The sequence below is a fragment of the Dunckerocampus dactyliophorus genome, chromosome 8 (assembly GCF_027744805.1).
Source record: "Dunckerocampus dactyliophorus isolate RoL2022-P2 chromosome 8, RoL_Ddac_1.1, whole genome shotgun sequence".
In the NCBI taxonomy this organism is placed as follows: Eukaryota; Metazoa; Chordata; class Actinopteri; order Syngnathiformes; family Syngnathidae; genus Dunckerocampus; species Dunckerocampus dactyliophorus.
This window is the reverse complement of record NC_072826.1, coordinates 31,893,343-31,916,267: the sequence shown is the minus strand read 5'-3', so window position 1 is coordinate 31,916,267 and position 22,925 is coordinate 31,893,343. Positions and strand designations below refer to the sequence as shown.

The 22,925-nt window shown below is 46.2% G+C and overlaps 2 protein-coding genes across 4 annotated transcripts in view; one reads left to right on the top strand and one right to left on the bottom strand.

Moving 5' to 3' along the window:
* The window catches only part of trpc4apa (transient receptor potential cation channel, subfamily C, member 4 associated protein a), a 28,832-nt gene extending 17,442 nt beyond the window's left edge, over positions 1-11,390 (top strand). Inside the window, exons 14-18 of the mRNA XM_054785638.1 lie at positions 1,959-2,099; positions 2,924-3,035; positions 6,233-6,345; positions 6,413-6,619; positions 9,461-11,390. Of these exons, the coding sequence (XP_054641613.1) occupies positions 1,959-2,099; positions 2,924-3,035; positions 6,233-6,345; positions 6,413-6,619; positions 9,461-9,598 (711 nt within the window). The 3' untranslated portion in view covers positions 9,599-11,390. The remainder of the gene's footprint in view (positions 1-1,958; positions 2,100-2,923; positions 3,036-6,232; positions 6,346-6,412; positions 6,620-9,460) is intronic.
* Positions 11,124-22,925, bottom strand: part of myh7ba (myosin, heavy chain 7B, cardiac muscle, beta a) — a 32,837-nt gene continuing 21,035 nt past the window's right edge. Inside the window, exons 24-43 of one of the 3 annotated variants that reach the window (XM_054785635.1) lie at positions 22,623-22,865; positions 20,679-20,855; positions 19,264-19,409; positions 19,097-19,187; positions 18,641-19,030; positions 18,451-18,577; positions 17,112-17,230; positions 16,829-17,025; positions 15,743-15,926; positions 15,497-15,662; positions 15,283-15,407; positions 13,505-13,620; positions 13,248-13,440; positions 12,961-13,164; positions 12,764-12,889; positions 12,520-12,690; positions 12,331-12,435; positions 12,156-12,251; positions 11,574-11,708; positions 11,124-11,504 (exon numbers count right to left, since the gene is read on the bottom strand). In XM_054785635.1, the coding sequence (XP_054641610.1) occupies positions 11,493-11,504; positions 11,574-11,708; positions 12,156-12,251; positions 12,331-12,435; positions 12,520-12,690; positions 12,764-12,889; positions 12,961-13,164; positions 13,248-13,440; positions 13,505-13,620; positions 15,283-15,407; positions 15,497-15,662; positions 15,743-15,926; positions 16,829-17,025; positions 17,112-17,230; positions 18,451-18,577; positions 18,641-19,030; positions 19,097-19,187; positions 19,264-19,409; positions 20,679-20,855; positions 22,623-22,865 (3,123 nt within the window). In that variant the 3' untranslated portion in view covers positions 11,124-11,492. The remainder of the gene's footprint in view (positions 11,505-11,573; positions 11,709-12,155; positions 12,252-12,330; positions 12,436-12,519; positions 12,691-12,763; positions 12,890-12,960; positions 13,165-13,247; positions 13,441-13,504; positions 13,621-15,282; positions 15,408-15,496; positions 15,663-15,742; positions 15,927-16,828; positions 17,026-17,111; positions 17,231-18,450; positions 18,578-18,640; positions 19,031-19,096; positions 19,188-19,263; positions 19,410-20,678; positions 20,856-22,622; positions 22,866-22,925) is intronic. The other 2 variants (XM_054785636.1, XM_054785637.1) reach the window with 2 other exon arrangements.

The following is a 22,925-nucleotide window of genomic DNA, read 5'->3' as shown; positions in this document are numbered from 1 at the left end:
CATATGAACGCGCATTGTGTTCTGCTTTTGTAGACCATTGTCAGTCAAACTCCTCCGTGCCGTGTCTCCTGTTGTGTTTGCTCGCTAGCAGTGTGGCTCTGAAGTGCTGTATCTTTGCCAGTTTTCTCCCCCACAAAACCCACAATGTCGATGAAACGTGGTGCATCTGACAGGCAGAGGAAAATGCTAACCATCGCACAAAAACTTGGACTTGTGGACATGCTGAAGGAAGGCAAACGATACGCGACTGTAGGGTGCCATTACGGAAATGAGGCTTCGGTTTGTTACATAAAGGAGGAGAAAAATAGCATCAGGATGACAGCAGCAATAAGTTTGAACAAGGATCCAAAAACACTTCAATGGAGCAAAGAGGCACGGTCAGAGGAACTGTGAAATACGTGAGTCACTGTTAATCATTTCTCATGTGTCCAAACTCGTAGGTTGATCATTACAATCCAAACCAAGGTTTGAACTTAGAAACAAGAGAGAAATGTGAGAAAATGTTCATGCCTGTCTGAGAGAAGTGTGTCAAGTGTATGGTGAGGGCTTTTACAGCCTGAAAACATATACAATCATTGGAAACCAACAGAGCTACTTCGTGGATTTTGCCTGTTGTGCGTTATTTTTACAACCTAGCCCCTGTGATAAACAAGCAAACACTGTAGTCGGCTAGCTTAGCTAATTCTGCAGAGTAGAAGCCTTTTGATGACGAAAAGAAAGAAAGAAAGAGACGGAGTGCGGTGCAGAAGGCACATTAAAGGTAGGAAGTATTTGATTTATTATTGGTTGGCTTCAGGTTAACAGTGGTATTAAAAACAATCAGTTCAGAGACTTATTATATTACAAAATGGTTGGTCTTGCTTAAAAATGCACGCTTTTAGTTGTAGTCGATGTTAAAAAATGGAAATACATTTTTTAAATACTTGGCTATCATGACCGGAGGGCAAAGCTCTCAATTTACGACGGAAGTTTAACAGCCGCTTTGTTTGTTAGACCATCTTGTTTCAGTAATATGTACTACAATGTAAGATATAGTGTACATGCTGTGGGCGAGCATTCGATCCCTTTACAAAGACTTGAACAGTCCAGGGTTGTGATGGCAGGTACAGCATATTGGAGCAAAGAGAGATCAAATACAAATGAAATTAGAACCTTTATTTCATGTTATATTGTCTGGATTAAAAGAAAACACATTATGTCTCTCTGTTCCAATAAAGATGGTTCATTTCTCTATATGGGGGGAACTTACACAACCTACGCAGTGGATCAAATACTTGTTTCCCCCCCTCCGTGTCTACTATGATTTTATGACACCTGTGTTTTGTCCCTGACAGTTTTGTTAGTTTATTAAAACAAATGTTGAACCACAGATAGAAGTGACTGATTTGAATGAAGTAGTTTGTGTTTATTATTACTGTGGTCCGTTTCAGTGACCATTGTGTGTTTTTCTTAACCAAAGGTTTTCCTGTGTCTGTCTGTCTGTCTGTCTGTCTGTCTGTCTGTGTGTGTATTTAGTCAAATAAACATAAGAATCGGCTAATGTCATTTTACTTTACGTTTTCTTGTTCAGCTGGCACATTTTGCTTATTTTAAGTCATCTATAACTCAGATTTTAGTACATAGACAGAAAAATATCAAAATATAAAAAAGTCTGGTCAAAAATGGGATCTTGATATTCAATCTGGTTTAGATATCAGTTTTTGCAGTGTGAACATGGGGAATGCGATTTTTCATTGTTAAATTTAACTTTGCAGCAAAAGGCCTGTATTTATTTTTGGTAAATGTTAACGATGCCACAGACCCGATGTAATGGCAACATCCTGGTAAGATCCAATCATAGCATACCAGACAGGAGGTTGCACACAAGCCAACAAAACAGCGTATTCTTGCAGAGTCTTGGACTTGGTCGCATGTGAACGGATGACTCCTACCTAAGTCTTCTCCCTTTCCCGTGACAGCACATCCTGTTCTGCATCATAGACAGTGGCTGCACATCCAGAGACGTCTTACAGAGCTACTTTGATCTGCTCGGAGAGCTCATGAAGTTCAACATCGATGCCTTCAAAAGGTTCAACAAATATGTCAACACACCTGAGAAGGTACCTTAGGAGGACTTATATGCCACTTAATGCCACCAAACTATATTTGTAAATTGCATTAAAGGGATAGGTGGGATTTTTTTGACATCTCCATCAGCAGTGTATTACATCAACAGCGACTTACCCCCACGTGGTCTCCTAAGTCCAGTTCTGGTTGGATTTGGTGATGAATGTAGTTCGGCTTAGATGCTGGGTCATTTAAGTGAAGAGTTGTCTTCTCCAAACAATATGCGTTGAAAAGACTAATACATTTGCGTCACAAAAATACCTCCTCCAAAGAATCAGACCCCACAAATGGCTGGATGTTATAATTATCCCCCTGTGCACTGTCTCCTCTGCATTCTTGTGTATGCGATGAAGACACTCGCATCTTCTTCCGCTGTGGAACACTCATGTAAACAAGATGGCCGTGGCACTCCGTCGTGGAAGAAGAGTGGCTTTACCGCGAGCGTCTTCATCACAGACACAAGAATTGAGGGGCGACAGTGCGCAGGGAAACAAATAACAAATATAACACGCAGCCATTTGTGAGGTCTGATTTTTTTTTCTTTTCAAGGAGACATTTTTGTGGTGCAAATGTATGTCTTTTCAACGCATATTGTTTGGAGAAGCCAAACTCTTCACTTAAATGACCCACCAACTAAGCAGAACTACGTTCCTTGTCACAGAAATCCCACCAGAACTGGACTTAGGGGACCAAGTGGGGGGGTGGTAAGTCGCTGTTGGTGATGAGGGTGTCATACAACTTCATGTCAAAAAAGTCCTACCTATCCCTTTAACAAAATGAATGTGACAGTCTCACGTGGGGTATTTGTGCTTTGCAGTTCCAGACGTTTTTGACCCAGATCAACAGTTCTTTGGTGGACTCCAACATGTTGGTGCGCTGCATCGTGCTGTCCTTGGACCGATTTCAGAGCCAGACGGAAGATGTTAAAGGTAAAGGATGCCTTATGTCACATTCATCTTAAGATCTAAGAGTTGACGACACAAGCAAAGCTGCACAATGTAGCTGCATCATGAAAACATGACACAAACTATAGCGCGACATGACAAGACATTTCCTCTCTCTGGTGGGCCAGGGACATGAATAAACTAGAGAAGCACTCAGACCTCCGGCATGCGTCGTAGTTCCCCTCCCACCATATCGTGATTCACACCAAAATAAGCATCCTAGATTTTTTGGATCAGTCTTTGATATTTTGGAGAACCTGTTGGAAACTTGAGCATTTTTTGTGGAGTTATACGCACAAATGACGCAAATGGTCGCGTTTTGCAATGGTAAAGAATCCTTTAAAAAAATCCTGGATCCATACAGTGATGCGGATCGCCCCCAAAATGTAATCACTTCTTCCGTACCCCATTTCTGACAATTTCCAAAAATGTCATCCGAATCCATTTGGAACTTTTGAAGTTATTTTGAACACAAAGACAAACAGACAACACCGGCAAAAGGGGATTCACTCTGTGCATTGTTTCAGCACCTTAGTGCAATTGTTCCATCGAACAATGGCATGAATGGAGTGAGCCCTTTGTCATACAGCCTCTTTGTTTCGATGGGTGGAGGCGGGGCAGGTCGCATACACACAGGGTGCAGAAGAGTGTAATGCAAGGTATAATAGTAGAAATTATTCTTTTTTCATGGTACTATTTTAAATAAATAAAATAAAATTTAAAAAAGTAATGTTAAAACCACAATGGTCTCGTCAGACCCAGTCTCAAATATTGTCTGGTCTCCATTCATTAGAACACACCTGCTCTGCCAGAGAAGCAGGAGGGACAGCGCATAATTGGACCCCTCTAGTTGCTCTTTTGGGGAGGTGCGAGAGTCTTTTGCCAACTGTTACCGTAACAGCACGTCTTGCTCTTCCATCAACGAGCAGCAAGTCCTCCCCCGTCTAAACGCACCCACAGGAGAGCATGGCTCATCTTGATTGGGACAGAAAAAACCCAAAGGAGAACGTTCATTTGTCGTTTATTTCCTTTTCATGTTGTTTTGCTAATGACTCATGGCCAGCTGTGCATTGTCATGGTAGTACCACTGTGGCAGTACCACTTTGGTAGTACCACTGTGGCAGTACTACTATGGCAGTACCAGTGTGGTAATACCACTATGGCAGTACCACTGTGGTAATACCAGTGTGGCAATACCACTATGGCAGTACCACTGTGGTAATACCAGTGTGGCAATACCACTATGGCAGTACCACTGTGGTAGTACCACTATGGCAGTACCAGTGTGGCAATACCACTATGGCAGTACCAGTGTGGCAGTACCAGTGTGGTAGTACCACTGTGGCAGTACCAGTGTGGTAGTACCAGTGTAGTTCTTCATGGGCAGGGCTGAGGGCTTTCATTTCAACATTGGCACAGTAGCGGTGTTGTAATACCATTTCAAACTTTTAAAAATGAATTCATTATTTTAACTCATTTAATACCAAAGACATGATTATGTTTTAGGAACTTGAACGCCCCATCCCAACAAGGTATTCATACGTTTTTTACCTTTTTTGTGCAAGAGGCAAAAAGACTGTCAGAGCAGTTTTAAGCCATAAAAACGGCCACAGGGTGGCGAAGTTCACTTGATAAGAGCTTGGCAGAGACCAGTGTTGCCAGCTTGGAGATTTTGTGGCAGATCTGGGCACATTCCAACCCCCCTTGACGACATATTTTCTCAAAAGCGACGAGCGACTTTTTCTGTCGTCGCTGGGGAGTTTTCTAGTATAGTTTGTGTTCTCACTGAGCAGCGGCGGGTGCTGTTGAAGGGTCCGCCCTGTCCAAAGGCAGTCACAAGCGTACGTGACTATACAGCATGTGGAGCTGCAGTCATGTTCATGTGAGCCGTAGAATAAACACAGCATCATCTCTTCCTCGCTCTTCAATGGTGCTCTTTCTCAAAAGTTATCAATTGCAAACATGTTATGGCAGAACTTGATAAAGTATTAGTTATTTTATTTTGATGAAATGATGGCCAATTTTAAATGAACATACCAAGAGTCATGTTTACTGTATCTGTACTCTTAAACGTAATGAAGGTGTTTTTACTCACTTATTTTGTCTCTGCTACAAGACTGCTTTTTTCCTACAGCATTTTACATCATATGCAAATTAGATGACGACATCATCGAGTGACTTGTAGGACAGCCAATAGCTACTTTTCTTACTGAAAAGTTGGCAACAGTGTCAGCGATCATGTGAGCAGGAAAATCACACACGACAGCAAGGAGGAAGTGGAGGAGCGTAGCGTGCTGAAGGTCATACGTTGTAGGGACAAACACATGCACCCACACACACACACACTTGAGTTCCAGATGTGAAAAGTGTAAATAGTTCACAGTGTTATATTTGCAAATAAATGGTTATTTTGCTGTTTTTTGTGGTTATTTTGCTGTTTTTTGTGTTTATGTTGGTATAGTTGTTTAGATATTTGAGCTGCCACAAAAGCAACAAATACACTGCTCAAAAAAATGAGAGGAACACTTGGAAAACACATCAGATCTAAACTGGGGGAAAAATGGTGTTGAATATGTTTCCTGATAATAAGTGGGTGATGTATTAGTAACAAAATGATGCCACATCATTTGATAGAAATGAAAATGATCACCCTATAGAGGGGGGAAATCAAAGACACCCCAAAAATTAAGGTGAAAAAATGATGCAGCACACTGGTCCATTTGGCTAAAATGTCATTGTAGCAACTCAAAATGATTCTCAGAAGTTTGTGTGGCCCCCACATGCTTGTACGCATGCCTGACAACGTGGGGGCATGCTCCTAATGAGACTATGGATGGTGTCCTGGGGGATGGTGTCCTGGGATGGATCCTGGGAGTTTTAGTTGGGAACTGATATTTGCCTGATACGCACCTCCAGTATGTTCTACTGCTGATGACTAAAGAACACAAAAGTGTAGAAACTAACTTTCTTTTCAGATGAAAGAGGGGAGTGTAATGTTTGTTTTGGTAGGGTCCATGGTAATGTAGCCATACAACACAATGCTCTGGGGCCTTGGAAGATGAGTGAAAGGGGGGGTGGTGTTGAAAAACATCTTGGATTGAAAGAGTTAACAAACAGTGCAGGTTTTATTGTGTGGACTGTGGTCCCAATGAACTGTTTTGCCTTTGTGTGTTCCCCCACAGTGGTGGAGGTCCTGTCCGAGTGCCGTCTGCTGTCCTACATGGCCCGAGTGGAGAACAGACTCTCTTTCCTGTTCCGACTGGTCAACATCATCAACGTGCAGACGCTCACGCAGGTCTGATGTGCAGCCCAGGCTGATTTGGATGCGCTTTCTCTTTTCCTCACTTGTGTTCCTTCCTCAGGAGAACGTCAGCTGCTTGAACACCAGTTTGGTCATCCTGATGTTGGCCCGCAGAAAGGCTAAGCTGCCCTTCTACCTGAACGCCTTGCGTGAGAAGGAGCACGCTGAGAAGTACCCCGGCTGCCTGCTCAACAACTTCCGCAACCTCCTGCGCTTCTGGCAGTGTCACTACCTCAACAAGGACAAAGACAGCACCTGTCTGGAGAACGTGAGTAGCTGCGGTGCTCCACACACGCCCCCAAGCAAACCTTTCACAGCTTTTCAGGATGATTTAGCATATTGAGCATGTCTTTACGAAGCGGAGAGTGAAAGTGGAATGTAACACCCACCTGTTCACATGAACGTTGACATTCATGGGAACTGTTTGCTTACACCGTCAAGCCACGCTTGGGGGGTTTTATTTTATTTTATTTTTAAATTTTTATTTATTTTATTTTTTTTACCTCTGTCCTGTCCAGCCTTTAAAGCAGATAGAATTATTGATGTAAATGTCGTCAAGTGCTCAACAGATTTACTCTGCCAGGGAGAAGACAAAAAAAAAAGAGACAAGAGGACAATAAAAGGGAAAAAAAGGACAACAGCAGCAACAACAATTGTGACAACAAGAACAGAACAACAGAAACATACAGAACGACATCAGCAAATAAATGTCTGTGACAACTATAAAGACGAACAAGGACATAAGGACAGAGGACAAAATAATAACAACCACAATGACAACGCTGTCAATGACAATCACACATAATAGTAGTAATGAAATGATGAACTATGATAGTGATCACAATGATAATACTGCATTGAAACAGTCACACATAATAGTAGTAATGAAATGATGAACTATGATAGTGATCACAATGATAATACTGCATTGAAACAGTCACACATAATAGTAGTCATGAAATGATGAACTATGATAGTGAACAGAATGACAATAACTGTAATGCATTCATTGTAATCATTGTAAAAAAAAAAAAACTATAATCATACTGCTGATATCACCGTCGCTGTAATAAAACCAACAACATAATAACACCCTGGTTAACTCAGTGAGTAATGTGGGGAAGTACGTATGTACTGTGAGTGTGCATATGTACAGGTATCTCTGTATGTGGGGAAGACTTCATATATATAAAGGTGCAAGAATGTGTGGGCGTGTAATTGTCACTGAGAATGCATGAAAGGAAAGGGGCCGCCTTCCACCTCCCAGAGAGCCACGCCCCAAATAGCCAGGCCGAGCCCCCGCTGCCGGAAGGCCACCAGGCCCACAGGGGCAGGCAGCACAAAAATCAGCGCCCCAAGTGCCAGCCCAGAGAACCCTCCCCCCCGAGAAGACCAGCAAGGGGCCGCAGAGAGGTAATCCCGACCAAAGACAGGGCGCTGGCGGGCCGGTGGACAGCCAACCCACAAAGGCAGACGAGTACTGGGGGCCACAAACCGGCAGGCCCAGAGACGCCCCCACAACTGGAAAAAGCACCCCCAGGGAGCGGAGCCCGGCCCGCCCCGGGCCAACCCCCGCCCGACCACCGACACAGGGCCGCCCCGCCCAGGGATGCAGCGGAGGCACGGGTGGCAGATATGTATCAGCAAGCCGCCCCCCCGGCGCAAGCCCCCGGCATCAACAGGCCCCAGAGGGCCACCCCAGGGAAAGGCAGGCGAACCAGACAAAGGCATCCCACAAGCCAGGCCACCGCAATGGCCAGGTCCCCGGCCATACCCTGACCCTGGTGGGCAGGCGCCGCGGAACAGGCACGAGGCACCCCAATCCAGCCTGCCTCACCCGTGTATGTGATAAGGTGTGATTGTGTCTATTATGCAATTAAAAAACAATAAATAAATCAAATAAAATAAAAGAGGACAGCTATGAAGAGCTGGTCTCCCTGAGGGGTGTATCTGTGAGCATGTATATGATAGGGGTGTATGTGGATGATAGGTAATGATGCAATTCAAATCGACGAACAGCTGCCGCTCGGAGGGCCCCTCACCTGACCGGGCCCCTCACCTGACCAGCCCCCCCAAACCCTAAGTGTCTACTGTGCGATTAAAATTGGGGGGGCAACAGGTCAGTGGCAAAGGAGCCGCGCAAGGCAGCTCCCCTCCCCAACCCGACCGTAGGCCACCCCCCAAATTCCTATATGTATGTGAGGTGGTGCAGTGGAACAGGAAGGACGGGGGCCCCCATACCCCAACGCCACCCAAACCGAGCAGGGGGGGGACCAAGGACACATGACCGACCGGCCACCTACCACAGCCCAGGCTCGGGCAAGCCACAGGCCGCAGGACACACCACAGGCCCTACCCGGCCCGCCAGGATGCCCAGTCTGGCCCACCCACCCCCCCAGAGGCGATACCCCCAGTGCCCCCCAACACCGGAGCCCCACTGGAGGTAGCGTCCACAGCGCCACCACCAAACACCACAGACCAGCCACATGCCCCAAGGCAGATCCGACCGCCACCAGGACAGCGGGAACCGCGCCCCCCGCATACCACCACGGCAAGGGAGCAACACTACGGCGACCACAAGAGCACCAGACCCTACATAGAGCGGAGCACGGCCACACCCACGAAGCACGCAAGCCAGAGGTGCCAGGGAGGGACAGAGAAGCAAGCACCGCACGAGAGGAGCGACCCGGTGCCCAAGCAGATGCCTCCGCCACGCCTCAGACCGGCCACCACTCCACCCCCCGCCCATCCACCAACACGCCAAGGGAGAAACCCCGGAGGGAGGGAGACAACCGCCAGCCAGGAAGCAGAGACCAGCCAGACACCAGCAGGTAGCAGGGACTGCCCGCCAGCCTCTCATCAAATGCACTTCTGCCACCTTGTGGCTGTTTTTATGGCTTAAAACAGCTCAAAAAATGAACATCCATTAGTGTGCAGTGGTGCCTCTTTTTGTCTCTGGCTCAAAAAAGGGTAAAAGAGGTAGAAGTATGTGTTTGGTGTTGAACTGAAAGAGTAAAGTACATCTAAGGAATAAACTGGCCAGCGTTGTTGTGGTTTATGTTGTTGTGAGAAAGAGAAAGTGAAACTGGATTGCGTTTTGTCTCCTCAGAGCTCCTGTATTCCCTTCAGCTACTGGAAGGAGACGGTGTCGGTGCTGCTTGGCTCAGACAGGACTTCTCTGTGTGCGATAGCCAGCTACATCGATGAGCCTTTTATGGATCTGGACAGAGACCTGCTGGAAGATTGACCGTCGGCGTGTAGATGGCGTGCGTCGGGGAGGGGTCACGGCGAGCGAGGACGCCCGGTGCCCGTCCGGACTCCGCTGAGCTGAGTCATTTGGGCACCCGGTGGCTCACCTGTCTGCCGGACGTTCCTTCACACGGAGTCCTCTACAAAGGAAGCACACCCCACTAGAATGACAGTGGACCTTTCCGGAATGACACCTGCATTGGTTGTTGGCTCAAAACAGAGCTTTTTATATTCACCTTGACAAACATTTTATGAAAAACACTTCCCTTCAGCAAACTCTGATCGCAATCACCGGACTTTGGACACGGCCACAGATGGACCCGGTGTGCGTCGCCCGGCTGCGCCGGATGTCCCGCCACGTCTCTGTTCTCTCAGCACACCCCCACGGCCTCAGAAAGGAAACGGGGACTCCTCAGCGGTCTTCATTTCCCGTTTCTCCTTCTCGTCGGTGCTCTCTGGCTCGGATCAATGAGTTTGGTCGCTTGATGCGTGAACGCGTTCACACCTCACCTGACCTCCGTTCTGGGACGTTTTTGATTTGTGTTTGTGGAAGACAATGGCTTTTAGCTGTAGAAGAAAACATTGCACACATCCATTTGTTTTTATTCTAATACGTTTTTGTTGATGAAATCAATATTCATTTTGTAACACCATTTGTATCCTTGTGACAAACGCTTTCGGATGAGAATAAACTATGCAGGCAGTAGAGTTTGGACGTTAGCCATTTGATTTGGTGTTCCTGTGTTCTCTGCTGGCTTTCTGGGCCACCTAAACTCCAATGACAATCTGTCAGTGTGATGATGCCGCCGCTTGGAAGGTGCCGAAATGGTGTCTGCAGCCTGAATGTGCAGTCATCCGCGCTGAATGGAAGATGCTGACTGGTCCACGTTTGGTGTGATGAGATGAAACGGCCCACAAATGAGCTACCTCGTTGCATCGTTTAGGAAAGACCTTTGCATCCCAGCATGTCATGAGTCCTAACACTTATTGATGTGAATGTATAACGGCATTCTTACAGTTGTCTCCTGCTGCCTTGGGACGCAAACACACGCTCACACCTTTTCTTTGCATCTTCAGCCACTCAGCATGTCTTCAATTCAAATGCGATGCTTGTGCCAGTTTGAAAAAGTTCATGTGTGCTTTTAGTGAGCTTCACTAAACGTCTTCTCTTCCTGTTGGTGGAGATTGCGGGGGGGAGGGCAATGTGTCCCTCAGTACTGTAAACCCTAAACGACGTACTGCTTAGATGATCTTATTGGTTGCCATGCTGCTTTGCTTTGAAGGGCAGTCGAGCTGCTTTAATAACGTGAATGTTGTGGTTCGAGTTGTGTGTAAAATCAACACCACTGCTCTTGGACGATGGTTGGATGTCCAATAAGCCTTAGATTGAATAACTGATATGGGGGTGCGGCTCAAAAGCTTGCTCATGCATCGTGTGAATGTTATACACCCTGCTGTGTTCTCCACTATTTGATGTCAAATTCAGCACAATGAGGACACAAACACATACGTGTATGTGTGTGTGTATGTATGTATATATTTATATACATATATCATCCTACTCACATGCAGGGACACATTTTCTCATTGCAAAAACAAAGAAAACACTCACGGGGTGTTGATTCAAACACTTTTGGTCGTACAATTTGTGCTTAAAAATAGCAAAGCCTGTTAGAAGAACCGCAAACATCTGTTTGACTTCTGTAACCGACCTCCTATCACCAATGTTGAGCTTCATTTTCTTTATTTAACAACTGTTTGTCCAATAAAGTCAATTGTTTAGACAGTTATTGTGGGGTGCTACTATCGGACATTCACACAAAAAGCTGTTGCACACTGTTGAATCCAGCTGTTTGCAGCTGTCCATGGGATTTCTGCACGCGGCCTCGCCGTCACTCAGCAAGCTGGAAGACAAAAGTAGAGTTTTGCTACCAGCCTTGATTTGATGTGATGACGAAGTAAAGGTCACCCACCTTGCCCCCCTGGTCTCGTGTGCGGACGCGGAGCTTGTTGACTTGGGTTTCGGCCATGTCAGCTCTCTCTTCTGCATCGTCCAACTCATGCTGGAGCTTCCGGTACTTGGCCAAGTTGGTGTTGGCCTGCTCCTCCTTCACGCGGGAACAAACACGGTCGTAAATTTATGGCTTTATTCTCCAAATCTCAGATTTTTTTTCAACGTGGCCCTGATACTAGTCCCCCTTTTCATTGCCTTGCAATGTGAAGTTAGGACTTTTTTCTTACTTTATTCTTGTGATGTTACGAGTTTTTTCTCGTAAATGTACGATTCTCAAAATCTCTGATTATTTTAATATTCTGCCGTGACGGGCACCACGACACCTAATATTACCACTTTATTCTCGTAAATTGATGACTTCATTCTTGTAATACTGTATTACCACTTTTTTTCTCATAAATTTATGACTTTGTTCTTCTAATATTACAAGTTTTTTCTTGTCAACTTGCGACTTTGTTCTTGTAAATGTATGGCTTTATTCCTGTAACATTACAACATTTTTTTTCCAACGTTTGTTTCTATTCTTTAAAAAAAGACCCACCGCTTCCTCAGCCTGTCTTTTGTAGCTCTTCACTTTGGCCTGCAGCTTGTCAATGAGGTCCTGCAGGCGGACGAGACTCTTCTTGTCTTCCTCTGCCTTCACAATAAAACAAGAGCGACACCTTGAAAGAAAATGCACCTCCCGATGGCGTATCGTACACACCGACAACACGCACCTGATAGGACAGCTCTTTGACTCTCCTCTCATACTTGCGCACCGTCTTCTGTTGCTCTTGGTTCCTCTTCTGCTCCGACTCCAGTTCGCTCTCCAGTTCCTTCACCTGAGGAGCACATGATGAGTCGGCTCATGGTACAAGTGCCGACTAGCCAGACGGGCATAGTAAGACAAAAAGACGAGCTCTCACCCTGGCTTCCAGCTTCTGGACCTGCTTTTTGCCGCCCTTGAGGGCGATCTGCTCGGCCTCGTCTAGGCGCATCTGCAGGTCTTTGATGGTCTGCTCCATGTTCTTCTTCATCCTCTCCAGATGGGCACTGGTGTCTTGCTCTTTCTTTAGCTCTTCCGCCATCATGGCCGCCTGCAGAGACACGCTGTGGCTGTTAAAGGAGCGTCATGCATCAGTGGAACGGGAGCACAGCAGTGCGCCTCACGTCAGTGATGGCTTTCTTGGCCTTCTCCTCTGCATTGCGGCACTCCTGCACCGCATCGTCCACCTCACTTGACAGCATGGAAAGGTCGCTCTCCAGCTTCTTCTTCTGGTTGATCAGCCCAGTGTTCTGCAGCACAAAAGTCAAGTAAGGAATCAGCACAAATCAGCACGTTCATGCAAATGAGGCTTTCTCGTCACCTGCGAGTGCAGCAGGTTGACCCTCTCGGTGGCTTCCAGCAGCTCGTGTTCGGCCAGCTTGCGAGCGCGGTCGTTCTGCTCCTGCAGGACTCTGAGCTCCTCCACCTCAGCGGCCAGCAGGTTGTTGCGGCGCTCGGTCACGGCCACCTGCTCCTTCAGTTCCTCGTTCTTGTGAATGGTGTCGTCCAGCTCCAGCTGAGTGTCCTGCAGGTCACCATCAAGACATTCCATTCCATCTTGGGGCGTGAGTACGCGAGTGAGGACAAACGCGTCCGTCGGTCAATTACCTTGAGCTGAACCTGCAGGTTCCTCAAGAGTTTCTGGGACTCTGAGGCCTGCCTGTTGGCGTGGTTGAGCTGCACCTCCATCTCATTCAAGTCTCCCTCCATCTTCTTCCTCAGGCGCACCGCCTCGTTGCGAGACTTGGCCTCAGCATCCAAGGTGGCCTGCATGGAGTCCAGCGCTCTCTGATGGTTACGGCTAAGGATAGAAGGCAAGGTAGACGGCTTCAGTGACGGGTTGATGATGTTGGAGTTCAACTCACCGAAGGTTGTCGATTTCTTCGTCCTTCTCTGCCAACTTCCTGTCAACGTCAGCCTTGATCTGGTTCAGCTCCAACTGGATGCGCAGAGTTTTGCTTTCTTCATGCTCCAGCGTGCCCTGAGACACAAACAACAGAATCATCCATCTATCCAGTTTCTCAGCAGGGAAGCCCAGACCTTCCGGCCCCCGGCCACCTCCTCCAGCTCCACCGGGAGGACCCCGAGGCGTTCCCAGGCCGGCTGTGAGACATGATCCCTCCAGCGTGTCCTAGGTCTGCCCCGGGACCTTCTCCCGGCCGGGAGACCCTGAGATACTTAAACCCCCCACCTGGGGTGGGACCTCATTCCCTACCCACCCTTTTCCCACAGAGAACCACGGCCTGGGATTGGGAGGTGCTGATACAATACAATAATCAATAGTCATCCATCAATGCTGGGTTTCTCTATTGACGATGCTGCCTTCAGGGCTGCTGGGAAATTTCCCGCCCGCACCTCACGAGGTCTATTCTCTCAGCGTTTCAGTGGAAAGTAAACAATAAAGCTTGCTGGACAGGTGCTTCCCATACATTCGTTTAAAGTTCCTCCCACATGAACACATTATAATGGGACTGCTTCTCAGCACAGCTCATATGCACCAGGTCTTCCACAAAATAAGAACATGTGGTACGAAGGATCAGTGTTGCCAACTTAGCGACTCTGTTGCTATATTTACAGTACACTTGCAACAAATGTAGTGACTTTTTTTGGTCTTCCTGGACACTTTTGGATCCTCTAACATGAAGGCTCATATCGCTCTTCTCAACAAGCAGCGGGTGCCGCTGTGGGGCCGCCTGGATACACGTTAATGATTGTAACTGAGGCTGGCAAAGCGAACGCATTAATAACGACTTAACGGGAATTCCCTTTAACACCCCTATTTTTTTTTTTACATGTTTGACCCCCGGCCCACACCGTAGTTTGAGAAAACGCAGCGGATGCGGAGCCACAAGCAGGAACAAATAACAACAGATTCGGATAGATTGGTGAGTTTAGCTGGCATTTATTTGCATCAAATGCCATTTGCTGGACCCAGATGGGGAAATTGCTGGAGCACTGCATGTATTTTTATTGTCATTTATACACTAGTACCTTGGCATACCAGTGTCCCTGCTGACAAGTGTTTGTTCTTAGGGGCCCCCTCTCAGCTGCAAGCTAAAATTAGGGTTACCTGCAGGCACCGCCAAAGACAGCTACTCTGAGGGCTTGGTCACTTTAGTAAGTGGCGTTATTATTATTATTTCTATTATTTGTTATTACTTCTTTGTGCTTGAACTGCCGTGTTTGTCAAAGAGAGAATAACACTTGCATGGTGCCACTCATCTCTGTAGCTGTACGTACAGTACTGTACGTTGGAAGACAGTTTACCTTACCAGCGTCTACTTTGTGTTGGTTTTTTACACACTGAGCTCCGTTTTGTGTTGAGCTGTTTTTAATGAACAACAATCTGCATGAAGCAAGCATCCATTCTCATGTTGATAGGCGGATTCAAAACATGAAAAGATCCTTTTTCAAAAGGCACACGTATTACAGATAGAAACAATTAACTGCTGGTTAACTATGCGATTAATCACAATTCCATTTTGTCATCGATTGACAGCCCTAATTTTAACTTTGTATGATTAACTGAGAAAATAATAACACCAACAAAGTAAGACAAAGGGTTTTTCTTCTCCCAGAATGATTTATTTCTACGTGACTTTAATGAAGGCCATCACACCACAAGAACACAGCAAAGACTTACTTCAGCTTCCTCCAGCGCGGCTTGGATCTCACTTTTCTCCAGGTCCAGACCCTTCTTCAGCTTCTCCAGCTCTTGGATGGTCTTGGCTCCCTGGCTGATTTGGTCAGACAGGTCGGCAATCTCCTCTAATGGAGAGGTCATACAGGTCGGGCGTGATGTCCGAATAGCTTGAGAGTTCCAATGAGTTGGGTTCTAAGGACGCATGCAGCAATACCTTGCAGGTTCTTGTTCTCCCGCTTAATGGTCTCAAGATGATCCAGTGTCTCCTCATAGGAGTTCTTCAGTTTGAAGAGCTCCGTGCTCAGGCCACGAGACTCTTTCTGAGAACTTTCCAGCTCTGCCTGACACTCCTCGTACTTCTGCTTCCACTCAGCCAGCACCTGTTGGACCAAGAAGGGAATATTTTAGCTCCTGAAAATGTCAACCACAAAGCAGATCCGTTTGTTTTCTTGATCGGGACCTTGTCAAAATTCCGTTGTTTCTTGTCCAGGGCAGCAGCTGCGGCGTTGGCCCGCTCCAAATCGATGATCAGGTCTTCGATCTCCGTCTGGAGTCTGTGCTTGGTCTTCTCCAGAGAGGAGCACTTGGCATTGGAGGCCTCCATTGTCTCCTCAGCCTCCTGCAGACGCGTCACCAGCTTCTTCCTGAGAGTTCCAGCACGTATGAATGCTCAGTGCCAGCATACATCTTTGTGCATCATTGACATGAAGACTTGTTTTATATTTAATACAGAACAGTGATTCCATATCATTCTTGGTTATTTTTGGAGTCATTACCAAAACCTGTCGCTATTTTTCTATTGGTCTATGTCAGGGGTCACCGACGTGTCGATGGCGAGCTACTAGTCCAACTTTGGGACTTTGGATCGTGAGAGTGTCACCAAATAAATGTCTTATTACATCAGTGCCCCCCCCTCCCGGAGGCTTACCAACAGGCGCGCATTTTCACCACTGAGCCAACGAGACAAATAGATTTGCAGTTTGCTCACGGTGCCCACGCCACAAGGCAAAGACCCACAAAAGTAGGGGTGCCCAAAGCGCGGCCCGGGGGCCATCTGTGGACTGTGGCTAATTTGTCATTGCATCACTTCGGAAACAAAATAACACTTAAAAAACAGCAAAAATGGCAAAGGTAGAGCAAAAGGCACAATGAGAAAAAGCTGAAAAGTTGATAACACAAAGCTTTGTCTTTAAAGATCTGTCATTTTTTCCCTTTACTTTAAAAAGTTTTCTACAAAACAAATCAATATGTACGATTGAAAGTTAGGACAATTCCAAGGGCCCCTGACTGACCCGTTGATGCTATAGTGACCCAAACGGTGAATCGGTTTTGCGTCTGTTGGAGTTCATGCTTTCCGATGTCTAATATGAGAAACGTCATCAAAGCTGGCGGTGGTGCAAGACTGTTGCAGCATACGGTGCGTTGCTAAACGTGCTAGATAATAAACAGTAGATGAAATATTCTACACTTCCCATATGAGGGCCTGACTACCACCACAGTGAATTTGTGTAGCCTCCACACGTGGTTGGTGGCAGTGTTGACTCACTTGGCTTCCTCCAGCTCTTCAGTCCTCTGGATGGCGTCTGTTTCATATTTGGTCCTCCACTGTGCCACCTCAGCATTGGCCTTGGACAGAGCTCTCTGCAGCTCCGCCTTGGCCTCCTGCTCCTCGTCGTACTGCTCTCTGAGGAGATCGCAGTCGTGGCGAGAAGACTGAAGGGCGTGCGCCAGGGCGTTCTTAGCCTGGAGATGCAAGCCATCACATGTGAGAGGAGTTACGGTGGGGTTATGAAGCTTTACACAGGAAGTCCTGACGGTCAAGAACCGACCTTCGTCTCCTCTTCCAGCTGCTTCTTGAGCTCCTCAACATTTTGGCCGAAGGAGGTCTTGGCACGCTGCAGCTGGGAGACTGTGGATTCGCGCTCTTCCAGCTTCCTGCCCAGCTCGGCTGTGTGGGGTCGGGTAAATGTGTTACAAACACGTGCTTGGAATATCGGCGTGTTCTTCAGAAAATCTACTAGTTCTCATCAGTAGTAAAAGATTCTGCTTTGCTGCAGATCTGCATGAACACATTCGATGCCAAAGACGTTTTTATACGTTTTCATCATCCCGAACGCCCGATCCCAACAAAGTATTGATACAACTTTTATGTTTTTTTGCACCAGGGGCAAAAAGAGGTGATGATGCAACTCTCCACTAATGCATTTCACTTCAGAACAATTTGAAGCCATAAAAAGGGCCACAAGGTGGCAGAAGTGCATCTCAGCAGGGATCACGTGATGGAAACATCACACACGACAGGGAGGAGGAAGTGAGATGGGGAGGTCACGCACTGTGGGGACATTTTAACCGACGCACACGCATGCGCACACGTACACGCGTGCACACACATGCACACAGAGTTCAGTTCCACGTTTGAACAATGTAAATAGTTCACCGTGTTATATTTGTACTATAAAGAGTTATTTTGTTGCTTCTTGTGTCGTTTATGTTGGTATAGTTGTTTAGATATTTGAGCTGTCACAAAAGCGAGTGAAAGTTATGTTTGAAATGTATCTTTTCACTAAAAGCTGCTTTTCTCCCTTTTTTAGTTGGGAACTGATATTTTGCTGAAACTTACCTATGTTCTACTGCTGATTACTAAAGAATGCAAAAAGGTAGAAACTCACTTTCTTTTTCTGATGAAAGACAAGAGTCTGATGTTTCTTTCGGTAGGTTCCATGTTTCTATACAGTAAACATGGAACACAGTATTCTGTGTGCTTTGAAAGATTGGTCCAAATGGTGTAAAATTGCCAGTAGTGCAGTTGAGGTCTTTTGTAAAAAGTCTGGGATTGAATGAGTTAAGGTGCTGATTCAGGAGCTTTTATATCTTTGGTACTTAAATAAAACTGAGTTGAAGAATGGAGCACAGGCCAAATTACAGTGGAAGCCATTCAACTTTGGTGTGGACCGCAGTGCGGCGGGCGGTACCTGTGAAGGCATGCACGCTCTTTGGCCTCGGGTGTCTCCGAGTGCGTTCTATTTGATGGGGGCTTTGGTCATGAATGATAACTGTATATTGCATATGTACCCTAACCTTCACGTGTGCCGAGCATGAACATGTGGCAACGCCAGTCCAGCCTCGGTGGAGGTGTGGCCAGTGTAGTTTGTATGTCAGGTTCCTCACCGCTCTCAGCCTGAGCACGGGCCTTGTGGGTGCTGCTTTCATTGAGCTGCCTCTGCAGCTCCTCCACTTTGGCTTTGGCCTCGTTCATTTGATCTTCATACAGACGACACGTCTTCTCCGTATTAGCCTGCGAGCCAAAGAAGATAATTCTTTTTGTCCGTTCGACACAATGCGTCCTCCTCATACCTACCTTGCCCTTGGAGAGTTGTTCCACAGTGGAGGCCAGGTCATCCGCCTCCATCTTGGCTTCGCTCCTCTCTTTCTCCAGCTTCTGCTTGACTCGTTGCAGGCTGTCGATCTGCTCGCTGAGCTCAGCCACGCTGTCGGCGTGCTTCTTCCTCAGGGCGGCTGTGGTGGCCTCGTGGTGCAGCATGGCTTCTTCCAGGTCCCGCCGCAGCTTCAGGAAATCTGCCTCTCTCTTCTTGTTGATTTCAATCTGGACCGACGTCGCCCCGCCCGCCTCCTCCAGGCGCTCGCTCAGGTCCTCCAGCTCTCTGGCCACATCACCACGCTGCTTCTCCACTTTGGCCCTACAAGCCCTGTCGGCTTCCAGCTCCTCCTCCAGCTCCTCTGTGCGAGCCTGGACAAAATAATGTTTTAATGTTTTCATTCATGTTGTTTCTGCTGATGTGAGGACGACGCCCACCAGTAACTCCTTGATCTTCTTCTGGAGCTGGTTGACCAACGCCTGCTCATCTTCTATTTTGGAGCTCATCTCGTTCATTTCGAAGTCTTTTCTGGTAGACACACGCATGATTTTAGTAACACGTGGCATCTCGGACGCTTCACAGGCAACAAAGGAGTCAGTCGTACTTTTTGAGCCGCTCTTCGGTCTGCTGTTTGTCGTTCTCCAGATCCATGACAGATTCCAGAGAGAGTTTTAGATCTCCCTCCAGCTTCCGTTTGGCTCGTTCCAAGTCCATACGCAGCTTCTTCTCTTGTTCCAGGGAGCCCTCCAGCTGCATGACACAAACATTGCTAACATGAACACGTACGCAGGATGGAGATGACGCTCGTTTCTCATTAGCGGGTGAGGTGAAAAAGTCATTGAATATTTTACAAAAATTTCCCATTTTTGCTCTCTCTTTTTTTTTTATCCAAATACTTCAACTTTCTTCTTCAATAATCTTCAGATATTTTCTTTTCACAATATCATGACTTTATTGATACCCATACGGTTTTGCCACTATTCCCACATTATGATGACTTTTTCACCAAGCTCTTTTTCCAAAAGTGACAACTTGATTTTGTTTTCTCATCATAATGCAACTTTAAAAAGAATGTATTTTTACAGCGCTGTATGCTACTAAAATGACATTATTTCCCCTCATAATGTTACACCTTTATGCTCATAAAAATTGCAACTTTTTTTCCCTTTCTTGTAAATGTTCATCTTGTAATTATGACTTTATTCCCATAATATTTACAATTTATTCTCCTAACTTTTTCGCCAACCTCACTTTCAAAAAAATACAACTTTGTTTGTTGTTTCGTTTGCTTTGCTTAATGCTACGATTTTTAAACATTAAGGTCATTTTTCAACTTTATGCTTCTAAAATGATGTCATTTTTCCTCATAATATTACATTATTCTCATAAAATTATGACTTTTTCTTGTTAAATTACAACTTTTTTCTCTTAATATTTTGCCTTATTTTTGTAAAGTGACTGCTGATTTTGCCATTTTTGCTGTTGTTTTTTCAGTTTTCTTGTCAAATGATATTTTGAGTGTGCCACAGGCCAATAAAAAAAACAGGCACGGACCACTAACTAAAACTAATTCGCACGACTGTCGATTGTGTGGCTAGTTTATTACCACGGTTTGCCTTTAAGGTGAACATGACTTCATCCATTTCACCTGCAAAAAGATAACACTGCAACATTTGAAGGCACATCGGTAGCTGGTCCTTCTAGCAGACTCTTGCAATGCAAAAACCACATTACAAAAAAGTCAACAGCTTCGAATTTTGTTCCTAAAAATGTCTTTTCCAGCAATTTGCACCTGAGAAAAACAATCTTAAGAAAGTATAATTAGGTTAATAGTCCATCGGTCTGAATGGTTTGTCTATACAGTACGTGCCCTGCCATTGGCTGGCCACCAGGCCAGGGTGTACCCCACCCGTCGCCCAAAGTCAGCTGGGATAGGCTCCAGCATACCCCCGTGAATATCTAAACAATCCTTGTGAAGTTATTGGTTATTTTTAGCACACGTTTGGCTGGTAAACTTACATCATCTACTTGCTGCTCCAGCTTGGCCTTGGCTTTGGTCAGAGTGTTGACTTTGTCTTCCTCTGCCTGAAGGTCATCAAGAGTCTGCTGGTGGGCCTCTTGGAGGGCCTTCTTCTCCTTGGTCAGCTTCATGATGTTTTCATCCAGAGCGGCCATTTCCTCAATCAGGTTCTTCACCTGCGAGAGAAGCAGTGTGGTACCAAACCGTCAGTACAAGTAGAAACACAAATGATCCTTTGTTGTTCATTCAATTCATTTCAGTGCCTGTGCCATTACAGTATTTTAGTCAGGCACTTTTGTGGACAGCCACGGTTCCCAGTGGAGTCCTTTGACCCCCACATCAACACTTGGTAGAAAATGTGTTTGTAAAAATAGGAAATGACGTCAGTGAAGTCACCATTTTCAGACACTGAGGTTGTATTGAGGTCTCTGTTATGTTGTGGCAACTTTACCAGTGTTTTGTGGCGCCGTGCTACAATGCTAATTATGCTAATGCTGGGTGCTAAGGTGGGCGGATCCATCCAAATATTGACAGCAGCGATACGGAGGGTAATATCAGTATCAGGTCGATGAGAATGATATCGTCAATGATATTTCCAGTTCTCTTCTTGTTCATCCTTATTTGTTTTCACAAATATCTGTGTGTTTGTTGTGTTAATATATTGTGTATATTTATATCTATACTATATATACTGTATGTTTTTTACAAACTCAGGAATTCAGTTCTTGGACACACGTGGACTTTGGGGGCAAAAAAAACAACAAGAAAGGATTTGAATGAGAGCCAATCGTAGGTTTTGCATTTGCACTATTGACTTTATTTTGCTCAAACAACAAAAGGGAATAATTGTATTATTTTGTTGATATTGTTACACAAGGAATGATTAAGTGACTCACGCGTATTTCACTCCTCTGACGTGCGCCATCACGGCGCCGTTCGGCTGTAGTGTTTTTGTATGCTTGTTAAAACCCGTTGCTCCTGTTGTAGCATGTTACTCCTCCTCATATGCCTCGGAAGATTCACTTACAGCATTCCATAACAGCGCTCTAGCCATCCTACCACTATGATCGCTAGCAAACAGGAAACAGAGGAGTGGTGCACGACAGATTGATTGACAGCGGTCAGAATGCAGTCAGAATGCAGAACACGACGGGCGGGTTCTCTCTTGGCCAATCAGGACTGCTGTGGCTCGATATTTAGCCGGCTGACGAGGTGGAGGGGAGACATCGTTACACCAGCGGCGCACGTCTTCAACTCTCACATGAGAATACAACACCCTCTAGTGGTGGCAGTAGCAAACACATTAACACGCATGCAACAGATGGCGCTGGGACACCACAAGGACGCACAACACATGCTGTTCAAAGAAAAGCACTTTACCAGGGAATCTGCAGATGGTGACCCGCGATGTAGCGAGGGAACGCTGTATTGTAATCGCAAACAAATAAAGTTGGCGACGTGCAGGTTTCACTTATTGCGGGCTATTTTGGGAACCTGTCCCCCCCAATAAAGGAGGGAAACTGTATAGTGCGAAGTGAGTTTAGTGGCTTAGCGAGGGGTGTTGAGTGCAATGCCAGCTTGCCTGTTCTCTTTTAAAGCGACTGTATCGCCGTGGCAACAGGCAAAACTTAGAACCTGGTCGAACCAGCTGGAGGAGAAGTAAGCTGGTCGGGACCAGCTGGAGGAGAAACCAGGTTATGTCCAGACTTTCAGCTGAAAATGGGCTATGAAAGCGCCGGAATTCAGGTTTTGTTGAGCCACACTTCATCATCTTCCACTGTCCAACTGTTTACAAATAAGTTCACTCTGATTATGATGACGGTCAACAAAAGGCTAAATCGTTCAAGGATCTTCAAAAAAATCAAGTAAGAAAAGCGTCCCTGTGTTGATTTGACATCTGCAGCATGGCCGCCTGCACGGGACGTTATTGTGAGGACTTTCACCTTATTCTCAGTGGCGTGTTTCTCCTTCTCAACTTTAGCCAAGGTAATCTCCAGGTCGTCAATGTCCTTCTTCAACTCAGCGCACTCGTCCTCCAGCTTGCGCTTCTTGGCCAACACGTTAGCGCTCATCTCCTCCTCATCCTCCAGCCTCTCCAGGAGCTCTTTCACTTTGGCCTCCAGCTGGATCTTGGTTTTGATGAGCAGGTCACAGCGGTCTTCAGCGTCCGCAAGATTATCTTGCTCCTTTGAGAAGAGAAAAAGCAGACTATTGTCCCGCAGCGCTCATTCTAAACGCGGATGCCT